Source organism: Callorhinchus milii, unplaced genomic scaffold (genome assembly GCF_018977255.1).
Source record: "Callorhinchus milii isolate IMCB2004 unplaced genomic scaffold, IMCB_Cmil_1.0 Scaffold2, whole genome shotgun sequence".
NCBI classification, from domain to species: domain Eukaryota; kingdom Metazoa; phylum Chordata; class Chondrichthyes; order Chimaeriformes; family Callorhinchidae; genus Callorhinchus; species Callorhinchus milii.
In genome coordinates this window covers 53,481,637-53,503,015 of record NW_024704743.1, presented here as the reverse complement: position 1 = coordinate 53,503,015, position 21,379 = coordinate 53,481,637, and the positions used below count along the sequence as shown (strand labels likewise).

Genomic DNA, 21,379 nt, shown 5'->3' with positions numbered 1-21,379 from the left:
CTAGGTAAACAGAGCCGTGTGAAGTAAGGAAACTTGCCCAACATTTTGATCTGCTGGGAATCAAACCCAGGTCTCTCGCATGCGAGGCAAGTGCTCTAACCACTGAGCTACAGGACTCCATATGAGACCTCATTACTGTAAACTCATCATTGTGCCAGCAGGTAAGTTCTGATGAAACATTCATTCTATTAAATCGATTGATTTTGATGACTTTTGTTTTTTCTGCCCCTTCCTTCAATTTTTTTGAGAGACTTTACCCAACCCCACAAGTCTTGTCTGGCTTATGCAGTTCTACTTTGCTGATATTCAGAGGGTCACAAGTCTACAGTAAGAGTATGAATTTTAATTTTAGTGATCAGACCCTGTGTCTGATGCTATTTGTATCTATAACAGAGATCTGAGCTAATTAATATTTTTCATTAGACAAGTTGCAGCTAATCTCCCACTGTTTACTTTTTGCAAAAATGTTTGTGGGGTAAATAATCAAGTATTATTAGCATGGCATAAAGTGAAAACCTGTTGGAATCCAATTGGATAGGATTTATACAGCACTTGAAACCAGTACTGTATTTAGTTATTCTTTAAACTAAAGAGATTGTGTGCGTTGCGTGGATCCTGTATTAGAACCCCATCCAATTAACAGTTCAGTATTAAAGATTTATGTTGCTAATCTCCATTTAAGTTGAAATAAGTTATTATTTAAGAACAACATGAGATTGTGTTTGAAACCAACCTGTTAAATGGAGAAATGCCTAACGCATTAAATGTTTTACCACGTGATAACCTCAAGAAATGAGATTAGAATTGACTGTTAAAATCCTGTTCATTTACACTATTAAATGTTGTGCCTCTTTTACTATTGAAACTTTTGTATTATAAGCATTGCGGAAGAAGGGTCCAGCAACCAAACATGTTCAGTCACATTCATTTCAAGGTTAACCAGCTACTTCTACATTATCGGCAGGACTGCTGGCAGACTATGGTCTAAAGGAAGCACAAATTCCCTTTTCAATTAAGATTTTTTTTGGTTGTGGGGAACGCACATCTCAATTTTAGATTCTTCTGTGCACTTTCATGTCATGCATTATTTGCAGCCAAGGCAGTGAGAGAGCCATCTACTCCCAGATCTCTCTGAATCTAGCCCTAGGGGGTGGATCATAGGTGATTACATCTGATTTATATATCTGAAGCATCTTGCCTCCATGTGATTTCCTCTCCTTTCCTAACAACGCGACTGTGATTGGTAACTTCCCAAGTGGAGAGTATTGAGTGTACACTACACCTAGCTTAATAATAATGCTGTAAGATATTTGTGCCTAACTTTTATCCTACAAAATTTAATGTTTGAAATTGGGAACCTGTTGCTCCAAAACTAGAGATGCTTCAAGAGAAAAGCTTTTGAACATGTGAACATTATTTCATTTACAGTATCCAGGTCATAAAGAACTGATCTGAATGGATTGTGTTTACTGGAACTGTCTGATCAGTTCTTCAAAATTGATAATGTTTGCAATGCAGCCTTACTCCATTTCAGAGGAAACTTATTGTATGGATTCTGCTCTTTCCCAATTTCTTGTCAATAAATTGCTATTATGTGCAAGCTGTTTCTCTTTGCTAAAATGATCTTATTGAGGTGCAGTGTACCTGAATGGAAATGATTTTGCACTATTTTATTCCATTTTGTCAATTATATAATTCAACTGTCTTAATAAAGTTTGCTTTTATTTTTAAAATTAAACCACAGTTGTGTGTTGTCTGGGATATTTTCCTTTTAAATACAGAAATGGCTTCTGTAATATAAACCTTGTGTGTCAGCCTGGCTCAGTTGGTTAGCACTATTGCCTCATTGAATCAAAGGGTTGTGGGTTCAAGCCCCACATTGGGACTTGGAACCCATGTAGTCTAGACTAGTGATGACCAACCTTTTGCTAAGGTGTACCACTGTGTGAGCTCAAGACATATCGCTGTGCCACTAAAAAATATAATAAATTTGGAAAGATAATATTACTGGAAAAGAAAGATGCATTTATTAAGAAATTCACAATAAAATATCAAACAAGTTACTTAATCAGGCTTCTGAATTTGTTTTTTGTTCATGATATCTTCAATATTTGGATTCAGTATTGAGCACACCAGTAGAAAAAAACTATTAAGGTGATCATCTGTTAGTTTGGAACGGTATTTTTTATGAAGTTCATAGTGGAAAAGGACTGCTCACAGGTGTAGGTTGATCTGAATCTGCACATATGTTGAAGAGCATGGCCATGCAATTTAGGAAAATCACTCTTAGGACGAATTTCCAAAACAACTTCAAGTCCTGGCTTACTGGAGAAGCACACATTTCTTTGAATTTGCTATGTAGGCCTGAATGATTTGTAAGTTTCAAAATTTCCAACTGCATTTCTGGTGGATAATGTCCAACCTCAGTGTCCAAAAGAGAATAAGGGTTGGCGCAAAGTGCTATATTGTCTTCTTTAAAATCTTGAAAATGGGCTTCAAAGGAATTAATTAGTGAAGAAATCAGATTCTGATTTTTTTAATTGATGATAACGAAATTGATGATGCTCTCCCTTTCTGTTGCCCCTCACTGCTGCCCTTCGCTGCTGCCCCTCACGTGCCAGTACCAAGAGCATGCCTTGCCACCATGTGGCATGCGCGCCGCTGGTTGGCCAACATTAGTTGAGACTGTGCCACTAAAAAATATAATAAATTTGGAAAGATGTTACTGTAATGCATTGTCAGAGGTGCCATCCTTCAGATGAGATGTTAAACTGAGGTCCTGTCTGCTTGACCAGGTGGATGTTAAAGATCCCATGAAAAGAGAAGGGAGTTTCTCCCCATGTCTAGCCAACAACCCCCTAAATAAAATTGGGTACTCACTCCATGACTGTTTGTGGGACATTGCTGCGCGCATATTGGCTGCAATGTTCACCCACAAAATACACACAGTCACACCACTTTACAATATATGCTGTGAAGTGCTTTGAGATGTCTTGATGACATAAGACTTCATCAAATGCAAGGTTTATTATATAAACCGGAATTAATACTATTAATAATTGACAAATAACTTTTTGTTTTTGAAAAAGTTATTTTTATTATCTCCCTGATCTTCCCACAATACAAACTATCTACATTTAAGTATGTAACCTACCATCTTTGGAAACAACAGCTAGGGAGTGAACAGAGTGACATTTGATTTCCTCTTCCTTCACTCATATTCACTACCCCTCTACTTGGACAGAAGCACCTGGCTTAGGACTTCTTGCAACAGCTGCAGTTGACAGCTCATCAGAATAGGGATTTACTGACACCTTCCAAACACGGTGATTAAGTGCAGAAGAGACTGGAACCAGAGCTTTTCCCTCTCCATTTTATTGTGGGTTCTGTTTTCATACATGCCTATCACCTAGATCTGGCCACTCTGAGGATGAGTAGGCTATTCTATCCATGGGGGCATCTCAACTTGGTCGGTTTGCTCAAATCTATGTCAACTATGGGTGCTGGTAAAAAAAAAATATTCTTTCGGGTGGCTAAGTTGAGCAATGTTCTACTCATACACCCTGACTGCATTTTGCGGAAGACTGCGAAGTGTGTATGAGATTATTTGTGTGTGTGTATGTCCCATCATGAGATCCAACTCCCGCTCACTCAGCTCACTGATGACTACACTCGCACTACTTTACATCCTGTTACACACCTCACAGAGCAGCGCCCCCTCTCCAGCCACAACATCCCTTTAGCCAAAACTGGAGAAAAGTTGGATTGTTGGTCTGAGCTCTCTTGGCCCTCACTACTTGCCACCTATGACCCTAATGCCCTGCTCACCATACTCCCCAGCTCTTTTGTACACAGGATGCAAACTCCCCTGCACCTGGCTCCACAAGACTCACCCCTGTCCTTGCTCAGCTCCATTGGTTCTCATCCCCTCGAGGATTGGTTTCAAGATCCTCATTCTCACCTTCCATGGTTTTGCCCCAACCTACTTCTGCCAATGCTTTCAACTCTGAGACTTGATAGGTTATGAATCCACTTCAACTAGCAGTTTCTCAATTCTCCTTTCTACTCCACATGACCCACTCTGCCTTCCCCCACCTCCACAACATCGCCCAGCTCCATCATTGTTTCACTCTGCAGGCCTCCGAGACTCTCATAACATCGAGGCTTGACTATGCAAACTCCCTGTTTGTCGGCCCCCCCCAACTCCTCTTTCCATAGGCTGCAGATCATCCAGCAGCCCGTATCCTCTCCCACACCAGGCTCCATGACCCTATCACTCCCATCCTCGCCCGACTCCACTGGCTTCCCATCACACAGAGGATACAGTTCAAGATCTTGGTCCTCAGCTTCAAAGCCCTTCATGCCCTCGCTCCGCTCAGTGGGCTCCGGCCTGCTTCATGTCCCCCGCATCAAGACCCATCTCAAGACCCTCCTCTTTGACCTTCGATCAACCCTCCTTACCCCCCCTGCCCTCCACCCTCCCTGATCCCGATCCCCAGCTCGCGTCCAAAACACTGACTGTCCAACACCTTGGGGTGACCTCCCGATATGAAAGACGCTATACAAATGTAACTTTCAAAGTGCTTTCAAAGTGCTTCACAGAATAAGCTATAAAGTGAATTGACTGTATATTTGTGGGTGAAACCCGGTAGCCAACAGCGCATTGTCACGGTTACCCTGTTCTTGTAACTCTCAGTAAAATGTAAACAACATATATATATTATTGATATATAATATGGTTTAAGCCTGGCCCTTTAATTAGATTTTGGTTGAGGAAAAGCCTTGCAAACGGTTTAGTTGCAAAAGCTGTTTGCAGAACAGGAGACGCCCCAATAGCCCCAACACCTGGGCTGGAGGTGGGTTTGATTGACAGGCAAACGGCCTGGAAAGTCACGTGGACGCTCGCGCGGGGGAAAAAGCCCTCGAATGCGTGACACGTGGTGGGCGGAGCCACACGTATCGCGTCATACGGTGGGCGGAGCCACATGCCTATAAAAGGCAATGTTCGGGCTGCCTCGTGGTGGTCAGTGTGTTAGGGCTGAGCTGTGCAGCACTGCTGTCTGTGCCAGTCAGGTTGGTTTCATTACCTTATACTAATGTAATGTTGTGCTGCTAGTTGTATGAGGCAGTTGAATTTGATCCCATTGTTGTGTTTCTTATCTGCAGGGTGGCCGAGGCCAGGGTTACTGGGTCGTAATAAAGAGCTGTTGTGTTGACCGGTTGTCTTCTCGGTAAATGTCTAAGACAAGAATAGGAGTAAATCACTTTAAAGAGCAGCTGTCGACATCTGAGTTCTGGTAGTGCGGACAGATCCTGATTCGACATCCCAATTACCGGGCATTGCAGTTAACCAGGAATACCTGTGAGTGACTTGACTTTGACTTGGTTGAGACACCTTTGAGCAGGGACTCCCACTGACAGGGATAGAAAAGAGCAGAGGCCACTTAGTACGTAAGCATTACTAAAACTCACAAGTACAACAAGGAGTGAGAACCGTCGCAGTACAGCAGTGTCCCACAAACAGTTGTGGATTGAGTGACTGATTAATTATTGTTTTTTTCTTGATGGATTATTATCAAGTGTGTGGAGTAATGAAAATTGCCCAAGGAAAGGGACCACCATTGTTAGGACTGATAATGGTACAAGACAAATGGCCTCAGAGAGATAGGAGTTTTCATAGACTTTCCTGCAGTCTGTAGGTTAATGGTAACACAGATGACCTGCACACTCAGCCTGATTGAAGAGCAGGCAGGCAGGCCGGCTTCGGTTGTAGGCGACCATGTTATATCTGGAGGGAGGCTGCTTTGGTTATTGATGTCCTAAGGGCTCAGTTGCTTCAGCACCTAGTTACTGTGAATTTTTTTGGGTTGTGCAGTTTAAAGTCAATTGCTTGTTTGTCAACTATGACTGGAGTTACTGTATCTCTTTCCTGAAAAACAACCTCGAGAATTGCATAGCAATTCTGAATTCATTATTACAGTTCATAGAATTGTACAGCATTATAACATTCATTCAGCCCAACTAGTCTGTAGACTATAACAAATAGAACCCACATGAGTTTCAACTGAACCCTAATTCCCTCGCCCTGGCACCTGCTTGCATACCCCACCAGCCTGCTTCATGTTCCCTCCACCTTGCCCGCTCTACCATTGCGGTCGGAACTTCAAGCCTACTCCATCCCAGAGTCACTTTGCCTTGCACCTTCCCTCACCTTCAAGGATGGTCTTAATCTTCCTCTTTGACTGCAACTTCAATCATCTTTACTCCTCCCCCCTCCCTCCCCCCCCTTAGACCCCACCCCCCCCTTAGCCCCTACCCCTCCTGAATGCAATCCCCAGAATCCCTATCTTGGGTGCAAACACTTCCAATGCCTTGGATGTCCTCCCAATGTGAAAGGCCTTGTATAAATGCATTTTGTTGTTGTCTCAATCTCCTCCAAATTCCCTAATGCCTTTTCCAAAACCCTCATGTATGCAGTTGATCCAATGCTTCCAATGGCACCTTGCCTAAACTTTCAGTATTTAACAAAAAAATCAATTGCCTTATTTGCAAATATCCACACATCTCACTTTACAGTGTAGAACAACAACTTGCATTTGTATGGTGCCTATTACGCAGGATAGTGTCCCGGAGCGCTTGGATTCGGTACAGAGGGGGAAAAGTTGCAGTATAGTATAACAATATAATCATCCTTGGATTTAATAAAGCACCTTATCATGTCTTTGAGATGTCTCAAAGCGCTTCACAGAATATACTGTAAAGTGTATTTACTGTATATTTTGTGGGTGAAGCACAGCAGCCAGTTGCACACAGCAGTATCCCACAAACATTCGTGAATTGAGTGATCAAATTATTTTTTTGAAGGGATTATTACCACCGAAAAAGCATGATCTGAAAATGCGTTCCTGCTTACTGCTAGGTAAACAGAGGCGCTTGGAGTAAGGAAACTTGCCCAACGTTTCGTCCTGCCCGGGAATCGAACCCAGGTCTCTCGCTTGAAAGGTGAATGCTCTAGACACAGAGCTGCAGGACTCCACAATGCATGCGTTGCAGAGCCCAGTGCGTTGCTTTTGATGCAAGCACCGATACCTGGTGGCTGCCGTTCCAGCACCCACTTCATCACCTCCCTGTGTGATTGTTACAAAACTCTGGCTTGTGAGTTTCTCATCTGATATTGTGTGAAGCGCTTTGAGACGTCTCGAAGACATGATAAGACGCTATAATCAAATGCAAGGATTATAATATTATTTGTGGGTATCCTCTTCCCCCCTCCTCTCTCTTCCTCAACAATGACAAGCTTCACAGGTTCACCACTAGGGGCGCTGGCCCCGCTCGCCGTGATGTCATCATCACGCGCCAAGGTCCGGATTCCCTTTTATTAGATCGATATATTTTTTAAAAAAATAAGGAATATTAACAAGTTGGGAGCTGGCTGCAACAGCCGGGTTTAGCGCTCGATCAACGTGGGCTTCACCGAGCCAAACTGGCGACAAGTTTCCCAGCCACGAGCCCGCGCGGCTCCGACCGCGTTTGTTAATGCACGATCCGGGGCCCTGAGCCGGCGGGGCCCCGGCGCCGCCCCGGCCTGTGGGCAGCGGGCGCGGCGACGGTGACGTCACACAGGTTGCCCGGAGATGCCGGTGTGTCGCTTCTTTCTCGAGGGCCGCTGCCACTTCGGGGACAAGTGCTGGAACCAGCACCCGCGGGGGGCAGCCAATCAGCAACCCCGAGACAGCCAGCACCCCAGAGACAGCCAGCACCCAGCAGGTAACACACACACAGCACCCAATCAGCAACCCCGACACAGCCAGCACCCCACAGCCAGCACCCCCACCCCACCCACAGCCAGCACCCCCCACCCCACCCCACAGCCAGCACCCCCACCCCACCCCACAGCCAGCACCCCCCACCCCACCCCACAGCCAGCACCCCCCACCCACAGCCAGCACCCCCCACCCCACCCACAGCCAGCACCCCCCACCCCACCCCACAGCCAGCACCCCCCACCCCACCCCACAGCCAGCACCCCCCACCCCCACCCCACAGCCAGCACCCCCACCCCCACCACAGCCAGCACCCCCCACCCCACCCCACAGCCAGCACCCCCACCCACCCCCACCCCACAGCCAGCACCCCCACCCACCCCACAGCCAGCACCCCCCCACCCACCCACAGCCAGCACCCCACCCCACCCCACAGCCAGCACCCCCCCACCCCACCCCACAGCCAGCACCCCCCACCCCACCCACCCCACAGCCAGCACCCAGCACACCACAGCCAGCACCCCCACCCACCCCCCAGCCAGCACCCCCCACCCCACCCCACAGCCAGCACCCCCCCACCCCCACCCCACAGCCAGCACCCCCCACCCCACCACCCCACAGCCAGCACCCCCCACCCCACCCCACAGCCAGCACCCCCCACCCCACCCCACAGCCAGCACCCCCACCCCCACCCCACAGCCAGCACCCCCCACCCCACCCCACAGCCAGCACCCCCACCCCACCCCACAGCCAGCACCCCCCACCCACAGCCAGCACCCACCCCACCCACAGCCAGCACCCCCACCCCACCCCACAGCCAGCACCCCCCACCCCACCCCACCCCACAGCCAGCACCCCCACCCCACCCCACAGCCAGCACCCCCCCCCCACCCAGCCAGCACCCCCCACCCCACCCCACAGCCAGCACCCCCCACCCACCCCACAGCCAGCACCCCACCCCACCCCACAGCCAGCACCCCCACCCCACCCCACAGCCAGCACCCCCCACCCCACCCCACAGCCAGCACCCCACCCCACCCCACAGCCAGCACCCCACCCCACCCCACAGCCAGCACCCCCACCCCACCCCAGCCAGCACCCCCCCACCCCCACCCCAGCCAGACCCCCCACCCCACCCACAGCCAGCACCCCCACCCACCCCACAGCCAGCACCCCCCACCCCCACCCCACAGCCAGCACCCCCCACCCCACCCCACAGCCAGCACCCACACCCACCCCACCCCACAGCCAGCACCCCACCCACCCACAGCCAGCCACCACCCCACCACCCCCACAGCCAGCACCCCCACCACCACAGCCAGCACCCCCACCCCACCCCACAGCCAGCACCCCCACCCCACCCCACAGCCAGCACCCCACCCCACCCCACAGCCAGCACCCCACAGCCAGCACCCCCACCCCACCCCACAGCCAGCACCCCACCCACCCACCCCACAGCCAGCACCCCCCACCCCCCCACAGCCAGCACCCCCACCCCACCCACCCCACAGCCAGCACCCCACCCACCCACCCACAGCCAGCACCCCCCACCCCACCCACCCCACAGCCAGCACCCCCACCCCACCCCACAGCCAGCACCCCCCACCCACAGCCAGCACCCCCCACCCACCCACAGCCAGCACCCCCACCCCACCCCACAGCCAGCACCCCCCCACCCCACAGCCAGCACCCCCCACCCCACCCCACAGCCAGCACCCCACCCCCACCCACCCCCCAGCCAGCACCCCACCACCCCACCCCCAGCCAGCACCCCCCACCCCACCCCACAGCCAGCACCCCCCACCCCACCCCACAGCCAGCACCCCCACCCCAGCCAGCACCCCCACCCCACAGCCAGCACCCCCCACCCCACAGCCAGCACCCCCCACCCCACAGCCAGCACCCCCCACCCCACCCCACAGCCAGCACCCCCCACCCCCACCCCCACCAGCCAGCACCCCCCACCCCACCCCACAGCCAGCACCCCCCACCCCACCCCACAGCCAGCACCCCACAGCCAGCACCCCAGCCCACAGCCAGCACCCCCACAGCCAGCACCCCCCACAGCCAGCACCCCCCACCCACCCCACAGCCAGCACCCCCCCACCCACCCCACAGCCAGCACCCCCCCCCATCCCACCCCACAGCCAGCACCCCCCACCCCCATCCCACCCCACAGCCAGCACCCCCCACCCCATCCCACCCCACAGCCAGCACCCCCCACCCCATCCCACCCCACAGCCAGCACCCCCCACCCCCATCCCACCCCACAGCCAGCACCCCCCACCCCCACCCCCACCCACAGCCAGCACCCCCCACCCCACCCCACAGCCAGCACCCCCCACCCCACCCCCACAGCCAGCACCCCCACCCCACCCCACAGCCAGCACCCCCCACCCCACCCCACAGCCAGCACCCCCCACCCCACAGCCAGCACCCCCACCCCACAGCCAGCACCCCCCACCCCACAGCCAGCACCCCCCACCCCACAGCCAGCACCCCCCACCCCACAGCCAGCACCCCCCACCCCACAGCCAGCACCCCCCACCCCACAGCCAGCACCCCCACCCCACAGCCAGCACCCCCCACCCCACAGCCAGCACCCCCCACCCCACAGCCAGCACCCCCCACCCCACAGCCAGCAACCCAGAGAGCAGCAGCCAGCAGGTGAGAGAAAGGGAGTAAGTAAGAGGGCAGCATAGAGAGAGAGGGGCCCAAGGAGCAGCAGCCAGCAGGTGACAGAGAGAGAGAGAGCAGCAGCTGTGGGAGAGAGACCAGCAAGGAGCTGGTGACAATTTAGTATTAATCCTACACAACCAAAGCTCTACTGGTAAACTCTTGACTTCCCCGTGTTTTTCTGCAAGCATATCCATGTTGATGCTCGATGGTTAAATACAGTTCAACATTTCACTTTTCCCTTCTGTTCACAGGTTACAATAGTAACAGGGGAAGCTGGGGAAATCAGTTCCAGAAACCTCAATCTAGTTATATTCAGCCCTCTAACTTCTCCAGAAACACAACATGGGTAAAAGGTGGCAGGGAAGACGACCGAAGAGGGTTTGGGTATCAAGATGCTGGGAAGAAAGAATTTTCAAGTTCCGGAAACTTCATTCAGAACAGATTTACGACTCTGTCGAACACCAATCAAGCAGATGAGACAGAAAATGTATTGTAAGAGCCAGTGTTTAAACTTTATACTGCTTCATTTTTTCAAGACAGCTGTTGGGAAAGATGGTGCTGATACCTGTAAGCCTGCCCTATGATTTTGATCATTTGCTCAGCCAGATGTCTCGACGTTTGTGGAAGCCCATCCCTGTGCTTAAGAGTGTGCAAACTAGACTGAGAGTTCCACGTTTGTATACCACCTACACATTGAAATTTCCCTGTGTACAAAATGTGCATTCTCTCCTGGATTCTTGCACTCTGCTTACCTGATACTAGTATTGCGAGCCAAGGCTTGGAAACTCCTGAGTGTGTGTTGGTACTGTTGGAGTTCTAACAGCTAAAATCGCACAGCTTGCCATTGAGAGTATAATCTAGCAATCTTCACATGTCTTGTCAAGCTCGAACCACCCTTCCAATTCACTGCATGCTTTTACTGGTTATTGTAAAATGAACACTTTCTTTGAGTTAGTTTCGCTGGTGATTTAAATTTGGATTTGAACAGGTTTTCACTGAATGTTGAATAATACAGGAGGACCTCATTATAACACCACTCTCTCCAGTGTCGCAGTAACACTGGGTAGAGTGGTGTTACAATGAGGCTTTCCTGTATTATATAGATAGTGCTGACTAGCAGCCTTCCTGCTGTAAATAATGGCACATTTCCAAGTTATCAGGGCATTGCTGGTACACAGAAGTGAAAGTGAGAAATGATGGAGTCTTCTACTGAATAACTGTTGCCAAGTATATTTTGTGTAAATAATATACTTTGCTGTTTCAAATTTATTTACAGGGAATTGTTTCGAAAAGACATTGAAATATGGGAAAGCTCTGGACAATGGCTGTTCTCCTGTTATTCCTTTGCCAAGGAATATGCTTGTATTTCAGGTAAAACTTCTTGTGTTGATTGTATCTTCGCTTCTTTTATTCCACTTTATTCAGATTTTCCCAATGTTTCCCTTTTATTCACGGGTTCATCAACTATTCAAATGTCCTGCTCACCAGACTCCCCAGCTCTCCGATATACAAGCTGCAGACCATCCAAAACGCTGCAGCTCGTGTCCTCTCCTGTACCAGGCCATACAAGCCTATCACCTCCATCCTCGCTCAGCTCCATTTTGCCAGCAGATAAATCAAGATCCTGTCCTTGTGTTCAAATCCCACCATGGAATTCCCCACAAACTACCTCTGAGATCTGAGACTCTACTGCCTCAGGTGCTCCCTTCACTCAGCTAACATTGACCTGCTTCATGTATTGTGCCCGATCTGACCCACCCCTCCATCACAGAGATGGCTTTCAGCCATTCCGGCCTTGCTCTCTAGAACTCCAAAAAATTAATCTTGGAGCCCCTCTGTCTTGGCCCTTCCTCCTCCCCTCCCCCCTTTAAAGTCTGCCTTAAGACCTTTCTTTTCAATCACGCTTTTGGTCAGAATTCCTAGGTTGGCACATGCAGTAGATTCAGTGCAGTGTTTCTGAAATATTTTGTGTTAAACAGTTCAAAAGTATTATTTAACAATTAATGTGATCTTTGTAAATGTAAGTTTATTGTTTATCAACAACAACAAGATTGCATTTATAGAGCACCTTTCATGTCGGGAGGACGTCCCAAGGCGCTGGACAGTTGGGTTGGGACCTGAGCAGGGGGGAAATGGTCAGGGTGAGGGGAGGGAGGGAGCGAGGATGGGGTAGAGAGTTGAGAGGGGAGCTGAAGGCACAGTTGAAGAGAAAGGTCTTGAGACCGGCCTTGAAGGAGGAAAGGGAGGAGGCGGCGAAGGCACTGGGGGATGGAGTTCCAGAGCCTCGGGGCTGAGAGGCTGAAGGCCCGGCCACCGATGGTAGGGCGGTTGGGGCGGGGGATGTGGAGCAGACCGGAGCCAGAGGAACGGAGGGTACGGGCAGGTAGGTAGGGGGATAGTAGGTTGGAGAGGTAGGAGGGAGCAAGGCCGTGAATGGCCTTGTAGGTGAGGATGAGGATCTTGAATTCGATCCTCTGGGGGATGGGGAGCCAGTGGAGGCGAGCGAGGGTGGGAGTGATGTGGTCCGAAGCCTGGTGCGGGACAGTACACGAGCTGCAGAGTTCTGAATGACCTGCAGCTTGTGGAGGGAGGTGCGGGAAGGCCGGCGAGGAGAGAGTTCCCATAGTCCAGCCTTGAGGTGATAAAGGCGTGGACCAGAGTTTCAGCAGCGTGAGGGGTGAGGTAGTGCCGTAGTCTGGCGATGTTCCGGAGGTGATGGAAGGCGGTGCCAGTTGTGGCGCGGATATGAGGGAGAAAGGACAGCTCAGGGTCGAACAGAACCCGAGGTTCCTGACTGGCTTTGAGAGGTGGAGAGTGCAGCCTTGGATGCTGATGGTGTCAGCGCCTGAGGTGCGGAGGCGCTGACGTGAGCCAATCAGGAGGGCCTCAGTTTTGCGCACGTTGAGCTGAAGAAAGTTGTCTCTCGTCCAGGACTCGATGTCGGACAGGCAGCTGTCAGGACATCGGTGGTCGTGGAGTTGAGGGTAGAGGAGGAAAGGTAGAGTTGGGTGTCATCCGCATACATGTGGAAGTTAACCCCATGTCTGCGGATGATGTCACCAAGGGGGAGCATATAGAGGGTGAAGAGGAGGGGACCGAGGACAGAGCCCTGAGGGACGCCACATGATTCAGTGTGGGGGCCGGAGGAAAAGCCGTTTGCAGAGACAAAATGAAGACGGTGGGAGAGGTACGACCTAAACCACTCAAGGACAGGGCCTTGAAGGTTGAGGTGGGAGGACAAGCGGTGGAGGAGGATAGAGTGGTCGACCGTATTGAATGCGGCCGATAGGACGAGGAGGCAGAGGGATCCCTGGTCGTAGATGGTCAAGATGTCATTGGTGACCTTGACCAGGGCGGTTTCCGTGCTATGGGCAGCACGGAAACCCGACGGGAAGGGTTCGAAAAGTGAGTGGGTGGAGAGGAAAGAGCGCAGCTGGGAGGCGACCACTCTTTCTAGAACCTTGGACAGGAAGGGGAGGTTGGAGATGGGCCGGTAGCTTGATAGCTGCGACGCATCAAGGGAGGGTTTTTTCAATGTGGGAGTGATTGTGGCAGTTTTGAGGGGAATGGGAACAGAGCCAGAGGAGAGGGACAGGTTGATGATGTCTTTGAGAAGTGGGGCGAGGAGGTGGAGCTGGGAGATAAGGAGTGGAGTGGGGATGGGGTCCAGGGAGCAGGTGGTGGGTTTCAAGGACAGGAAGAGTTTGGTGACAGAGGGTGGGGAAACGGGTACGAAGGTGTGTAAGGGAGGATGGGTAGGGTCCATATCAAACTATGGAGTACAAAAAGATGTTTTTTTTCCTCCACTCTAGGTCTTGCTGAATTCTCCCCTGAAGAATTACGTCTGGAGTACTATAATACCAGGACTGGAGGCCACGTACAAAATTATGTAAGAATTGTTATTTTTAAGTCATTAAGGGACCTTTCTATTGTATTTATAGAACACTAGCTGTGACCATTACAGCTTCGCTTGCAACCAAAAGATTCAACATGGAATGTAAATTGACACATAGACAGATGCACTGACTTATCCTTAAAAGGTTTGATTTTCGCTCGAGGCATCTTTATAATGATAGATATAAATGTATAATCTATAATCACTGGGACGTCCTCTCAACGTAAAAAGCGCTATAACAATGTCATGTTGCGGTGGTTGTCGGGGCTCAGCTTCGTCTGTGTTCTTTGTTTTGTTCCCGCCGCTTGGCTGCGTGCGCGCTCTGTGACGTAGGATGTCACAGCACCACGGTTAGTCACCACGGTTAGTCACCACGGTTAGTCACCACGGTTAGTCGGCTCAGCCACCAGGTGTAACCGCAGTGCTTACCTGGATAGGTATGTTGCTCTGTGACGCACGGTGCGCAGTGCCCCATTTGACTTGGTGGCCACCAGGTGTAACTGCAGAAAAAAAAAAACTGCGTAACTGAAATACATTGTAGGTCACAGCTCATGATCGGCCAGGGTTGCATACTAGCAATGTGGGTGAATATTTGGGAGTATTTGCTTAAGTACACTTGGGCATTGGTACACAAGCCTTCAATCATTCGCTCTAGAATTCCATTGAGAGTCAAAGTCCCTTCACCTTTTCCGTCCCTCCCTGCCTTCAATTTTTTTTTAAATTGGCCACTTCGATCCCTGACTGTTTGTGGGACACTGCTGTGCTCAATTGGCTGCTGTGTTTTGCCCACAAAATATACCGTCAAGTCACTTTACAGTATATTCTGTGAAGCGATGTGAGAAGGCGCTATATCAAATGCAAGGATTATTATCATTATCTCAAGACCTATCTTTTCAACCACTGTTTTGGCAGTTTTCCACCAACCAACCTCCACCTGCCCTCCCCCCGCCCCCCACACGAGCTTGGGCTTCCAGTCTGCTGTGTGAAGTCCTTTGAACCGCATGACATGAATACACTATATAAATGTCAATTGTTGTTATTGTCCATATTATCTTTGTTTGATCTTCTGCATTTAAGAACTCGTGCTCTGTGTCACTATGTTCGTTGCACTTTGATGGAACATTGTGGTTAAATATTGTAAGATCATAATAAATTCTTGAATAAGGAGATAACAACAGGGATGGTTTATAATGTACTTACGGTTTACAATGGAAGTAGCAGAATGGGGATAAAACAACAGTGACTATGTTGCTATCATTTGTCGGAGGGAAATTTCTGTTTTTCAATCAATTTTCAATGACCAATTTTACAACAGCAGAAGGGGATTTCACTACAGTTCAGTTTTCTTTCCTTGAGCACAGAGGTTGTCTCAAATACAGGCAAAAACGCAAGAAAATAAATGGCAGTGGTTACTGTTTGACTAGTGTTCACTGGATCAGTGTAATTTTATAAACATTCCATTATAGATGATGGATGCTCTGCAATTTGCAGTTGATTAATGTCCTGGGGTAACAAACAAATCTTCAGTTCTGCTGTGTTTTTATGTAGGTCGATTCCATTGCACAATTATCAAATCTACAGCGGAGCAAAATGGCTGAACTGAAGAAGCCAAATCCATCCACAAGATCAATGCTGGTAAGCTACAGAGGGCTTTGAAGGCTCACTTCCATTTAGCTGATGAAGCTAAATAGTTTCCGAAGTATAATGAACAGTGATTTAATCTAGACACGAGAGGCATTTTAACATTTCATGTGGTTGGACACTGATCTTATTCACTATTTGTGTGTTTAGATTCAATATAATAAAGCACAAGGAGAAGGCACTAAATTGCATCTTAGTTTGTGGTGATTTTTGACAAGAATATTCCCTCCCAGAATATTTTCTGTGAGGGAAGAGAGAGGGCACATTTGAGCACTAAGAAGACGATGTCAGAGCTTGATAATGGAACATTTTAAATCTGACGCTTGTTTGAGGAAACGCATCCCCTGGCCTGGCCAGATACAGCATACCTCCCCCAGCAATGTCTCTCATCTTTAAGAAAAGTTCCCTAGCTGCACCAGGAATCAACCTAGCTCAGTTGGTAGTTTCTCAGAACATTTTCAGTGGTTTCAAGCGTTCCGGGTTCAAGTCTGCTAATACTCCAGTGCAATGCTGGGGGGGTGCTGCATTGAAGGTGCCATCCTTTGAATGAGATGGTAAATCAAGGATTCTGTCTGTTCGCCTGATGTTTTTGAAAAAAAGTTTCTCCCAGTATCCAGCCAAAGAGACTTCCAGATTAATTACTCATTCAATCAGAGTCTTTTATGAAACCATTTAAGATGTTGCTATAGCAAAGGCATGGATGATTATTATTATTATGTAGATTTTTCACTTCACATCGACTATCTCCTGCGTCCACTAGAAGCTGAGTTCAGACTCCAAAATGTATTTCACAAAGTACCTATACAGCCAATATTCACCTTCAACAGAACCTATATGAAGCCGCCTACAGTACAAGTAGGACACCAACTTACTAATCCCCACCTGTTACTGATTTCTGTCAATTGTCAGGACATAAATAAGACAGCTGTCTATATAATACTGGATGGTGGAGTGGATATGATGTCCTGTTTAGTTCTCTAGTACAGTGCAAGTGGTGTCCATTATTTTTATTTAAATAAAACTGCTTTATTTTCTATCCTAACCACATATTCATTATCTCCTTTCTTTGATCAGTTAGAAGAACTGAAAAGGCCCAACCAGAAGAAACCTTCGTTAGGTTTTGGTGGAGCGCAAGTGTCATCCTTTGGCTCCTCAGGTGAGTCTCCAGTGTTCTATTCCCATGAGGAGTTGCATGTGGAAGAAACCCCCTGACTTGAATTTTCCAAAGGAGTTAATTGGGTAGTGATTGGGAGGGGATCCCTGGTTAGACTATTCTTTCACTTCAGGGACCTGGGTTCAAGTCAAGTTCAGGCTGATGAGAGAAATGTTTGCTGCATTGATTATGGTCCTGAGAAGCCAGTTATTAATGGACGTTCGCTAACAGCAACTGGCCTTACTTCAGTGATGATTGTTAATCTCATGCTGAGAATCCACAGACAACTGTGGGAGCCAGATACTACCGCACTAGCAGTAGTTTAGTCAGGTGTACTGAGGTTCGGATTGAGGATTCTTTTTGATTTTTTTTGTTCAGCTGGGTGTCTTGACACATATGGAAACCTGTTACCGTGCTCTAGATTATTCAAACATGACTGAGGTCAACATATGAATGCTACCTAAACATGGAAATTTACCCTTTTCTGTGATGGAATGCTCACTCTTTCCCTGGAGGACAGACCCTGCTTACCTAATTCTGGAGGAGAGTATTAGCTGCAGGTTTGCAAAGGTCAGGCTTGGGGACACTAGTTTGTGTTGGGGTACTGCTGGAGTCTAAGCAACTAAAACTAAATAATATTCCTTGGTGAACACTGTCTGGCAAGCTTCTCACTGCTTTTCCAGCTAGGAACCACCCTACCCAGTTGGCTTGCAAGGTTAACAAGAGTCGAGTGGGATGATTTTCTGTGAACTTTGAAGCAAGATGAATAGATTTTAAGTAAATATTTTTGAGCTTTATGTACTTAAGTTTGAAAGTTCTGCTCATAACAACATGTCTTCCTTGGGCTTTACCCTGCAGATGTGGCATGATCAGAACTGGGCAAATTTTGTTTTCAACACTGATGGACCTTGTTGCGCATTTCCTGCTTTTATTTTAGACTTTCAACATTTGTGGGGTTTTTTCAATTGCTGTGCGCAATTGGCTGCCATATACATTTTGCATATTTTATATAATGTTTTATTTTTCTGTAAAGCACTTTGAGATGTCTCAACGACGATGATAAGGAACTATGTCAAATGCAAAGATTATTTATTATATTCTTTGTTTGATTCCCTTACTCTGATTTGTTTATCTCTAAAGGTTTTGGCTCAAGTCCAGCAAATAGCAACACGTTCAGCTTCAGGCCCAGTGCTGGACTGGCAGATCCCACAACATCCTCTTGCTTTGGAAACCCTGCGTCCTCCTCTCCTGCTCCATCATCATTTGGAGCTAAGGCAGCTTCCTCAGTGTTCGGAAACACGAGTGTGTTTGGAGCGAGCCCCACACCAGCTCCAGTCACTTCCATATTTTGTACTACTGCACCTGGTGCAGCTCCATCTTCTGTGTTTGGAAGTTCAGCTCCGTTTGGAAGCAGCAGTTTTGGGAACCCAACTGCATGTACATTCTCTTCGAAACTGGAGAAACCCGAAAAGGCAACAACAAATGGGTTTGGAACCTTGGAGCCAGCCACACTATCCTCCACTGTATGTCAGCCCCAAAGCACACCATTGAGCAGTAGTTCTGTCAATGGGCATGGTAAATTGTACACACCTCGGTCTGAACTCTCAGCAGATGATCTACGAGAGTTTGAAGCAAAGAGGTTCACCCTGGGAAGAATACCTTTATGGCCTCCACCCATTGAGCTGCTGAATGTGTAAATCTTGACACACTTGAGGCATTTGCTTGCCATGCTTGGCTGCGGTAACCCTTCACTGAGTGCACACTCAGTCATTTTCTGTAATACCAATTATAGTGACAATGGTGACCGCAATCATTTTCTGAATTTGCCTTCGATTTTTGTTTCCATCAAAATTGGGGATTTAATGTGGCTGCAATTTCATAGAGATGCTTGTTTTGATTTCCTTTTCCCTATAGACTTCACAGATGCTTATCTCTTCCATGTTGTTCTGAATAGAAGTTGATAATCATCAGTCTGAGGCAGATGTGTCCTTTTATCTCCCATCTTCCAGACCCAACACAGCTGGAAAAACTATGCATTTTAGTAAGAGGGTTTAAGATAAGGGTGTTCTTGTAACCTGAAGCTATTCATTATGAAGAATATTCAGATTTATTTGCAAGGATGTAAGGTTTGCCTGCACTCTGTCATTGGTCCCTAACTGATAAAGTGGCCTGGATTGACATGGCACCTTTTCTCTCCCAAACCCCATGGATGTTGAAGCCAATTATTGGCCTCGTTCCACCGTAGTTAAAAACCAGCTAGCTCAGCACAGCCCAGGTATTGAATAAACTTTTCGTATCAAATGTGTTTTGCAAAGGTTAGCACAGGAGAACGTAGCAAGTGCAGGTTAAGAGGCATAAGCTTTGAAGGTCTATGCAAAGTGATTAAGCAAACCAATACAAAATATAGTTAGGAAAAAAGTGAAATAGTCAACTGTGAAGGATTGTTTTATTAGCCAAAGTATGTTGACAAATAGAATTGTATATTTGCAATTAGCAAGATATAAATTGCAGATATGCATTCTTGAATAAATGTTTTTGCTACTGGTCAGGAGGTCTGAGTACTCTGCAGGCTGTTCTACATTCAAGTACTAAATATTTTAAACTTGCTTTTATTACTTGTATCCTAGTAAATAATAAGTGAAGCTTACTTGCTTTTTAATATATAATATATATACTTTGTCATATTCAATATATGCGGACGAGTCATGGTAATGACTTGCTCAATACAAAGATGAGAGAGAGTTGCTTCTCGGCAGAGGTGCTAAACGTCAAGCATGGGGGAGGAGGGAGTTGAGCATGGTGGTCATTGAGTGGTGTGACAATGGTTTTTAGACAGAGAATGGTGATTCACTCTATTTTCAGAAGAGAGAATAGAAAGAAATGGTAAAGTTATTTAAACAGGACAGAACCGACTTCTGGAAACAAATAGACCCTTTGACACAACTTTATTATAGAACTAACTAGCAACTACTACTTGTGCTCCATTATTAATCTGGGCTTCTCTTTCTCCTTTGGTCTCAAGTGGAATATTCATCTCCTTGTATTGCTAATGCTACTTTCAAGAAGCTTGCTTTCCTACTGAATGCTTAACATTTATTTTCCAACAACTCTTAGCTTGCTATAAAGCCAAAGTCTGTCCAAAATGAGAACACTGCTTACATATCTTGGAAGGCTCTTTTTAACCCTTTCCTCCCATTCCTCGACACAGACTAAGAAAAGTTTTGTTGTCTGAGAAGTGTTGAAATGTCTCCTACTTAATTCTTTCCTCAGACTTCAAGCCTTAACTCCTTACCTTCCCCAGTCTGCGTCTTACTGCAATCTACAATCTTGATATAATCCAGCCACTTGATTTGAACTCTCTTTTTCAACCTTGATGTACTATCTTGCCAATTCTTGTCTATTTCTCAATCTATTAATAAAAATATTTTGTCCATGCATGTCTTGTTCTTTTCTGATACGTCCATCCAGCACTCAGCTTGTGTGTGTGTGAGAGGGAGGGCAAATGAGAGAGATCATGCTTTCCTGTCTAGTTTGGTCCATCTTATTCGTCATAATTAATATGATAAGCAACTAAGGTGGTTGAAAGTTACAATGTTTCCTGCATTCTGAGTGTATTTTGAGAATTAAACTGGGCAAACAATTTTTAGTTTCTTTCTCATGTTTTAAGTACTATAGTGAAATTAGTTCACAAAAGTCTACAAGGCTGAGTTTGTGCATTCTCCAAGCTCAGAGTACGGTTAAATTTTGAGAATATTTATGGATTCTAGGATCACAAATATAGAACATTGTGTATTATGCTGATCAGTGTAAGACAATTTGCAATGAGTGACCATGGTCATCAGTGGATTACTGTCATGGTCTTCAATGGCTATAGTATATGCAAAGAAGTAATCAATACATTTTGTTTCAGTTACTGTTGTGATTAATGAGCTACATTTTACATCATGGTGTATCTACAATTAAAAAGTGGTGTCCATTCCTTATTTTGTCTGGTAACTTTCTTTTAACGATTTTTTTGCATTTATAGTAACTGACTGATGATGGTTGAAAACAGATTTTAAGAATACATTTGAAGTGTTTATGGATCTGGGTACTACTGGATATTGATTGCAGAGCTTGTTGATGCAAAAAAAAAAATCACATGGAATGAATTCTGGAGTTGAGGGACTGGCTTGTAAAGTGTTCTACCAAATTCAGCTCAGTACAGATTCCTTAAGGATCCCACATAATTACCTCCCTCTCCCATTT

General features: G+C 47.5%; 1 protein-coding gene across 1 annotated transcript; it reads left to right on the top strand.

Moving 5' to 3' along the window:
* Positions 1 to 7,571: 7,571 nt before the first annotated feature.
* On the top strand, positions 7,572 to 21,110 carry nup42 (nucleoporin 42). The gene is made up of 7 exons (XM_007903216.2): positions 7,572 to 7,767; positions 10,694 to 10,934; positions 11,719 to 11,813; positions 14,255 to 14,331; positions 15,886 to 15,972; positions 17,053 to 17,134; positions 18,272 to 21,110. The coding sequence occupies exons 1-7, from the start codon at positions 7,635 to 7,637 to the stop codon at positions 18,826 to 18,828; spliced, it is 1,272 nt and encodes a 423-aa protein (XP_007901407.1). The 5' UTR covers positions 7,572 to 7,634; the 3' UTR covers positions 18,829 to 21,110.
* The last annotated feature ends 269 nt before the right edge of the window (positions 21,111 to 21,379 follow it).

Excerpts from the sequence above, each read along its gene's own strand:
- nup42 (XM_007903216.2), top strand. The coding sequence starts at position 7,635 with ATGCCGGTGTGTCGCTTCTTTCTCGAGGGCCGCTGCCACTTCGGGGAC. Across the intron at positions 11,814-14,254 it reads GGAATATGCTTGTATTTCAG|GTCTTGCTGAATTCTCCCCT; the intron begins GTAAAACTTCTT and ends CCTCCACTCTAG. Across the intron at positions 14,332-15,885 it reads GAGGCCACGTACAAAATTAT|GTCGATTCCATTGCACAATT; the intron begins GTAAGAATTGTT and ends GTTTTTATGTAG.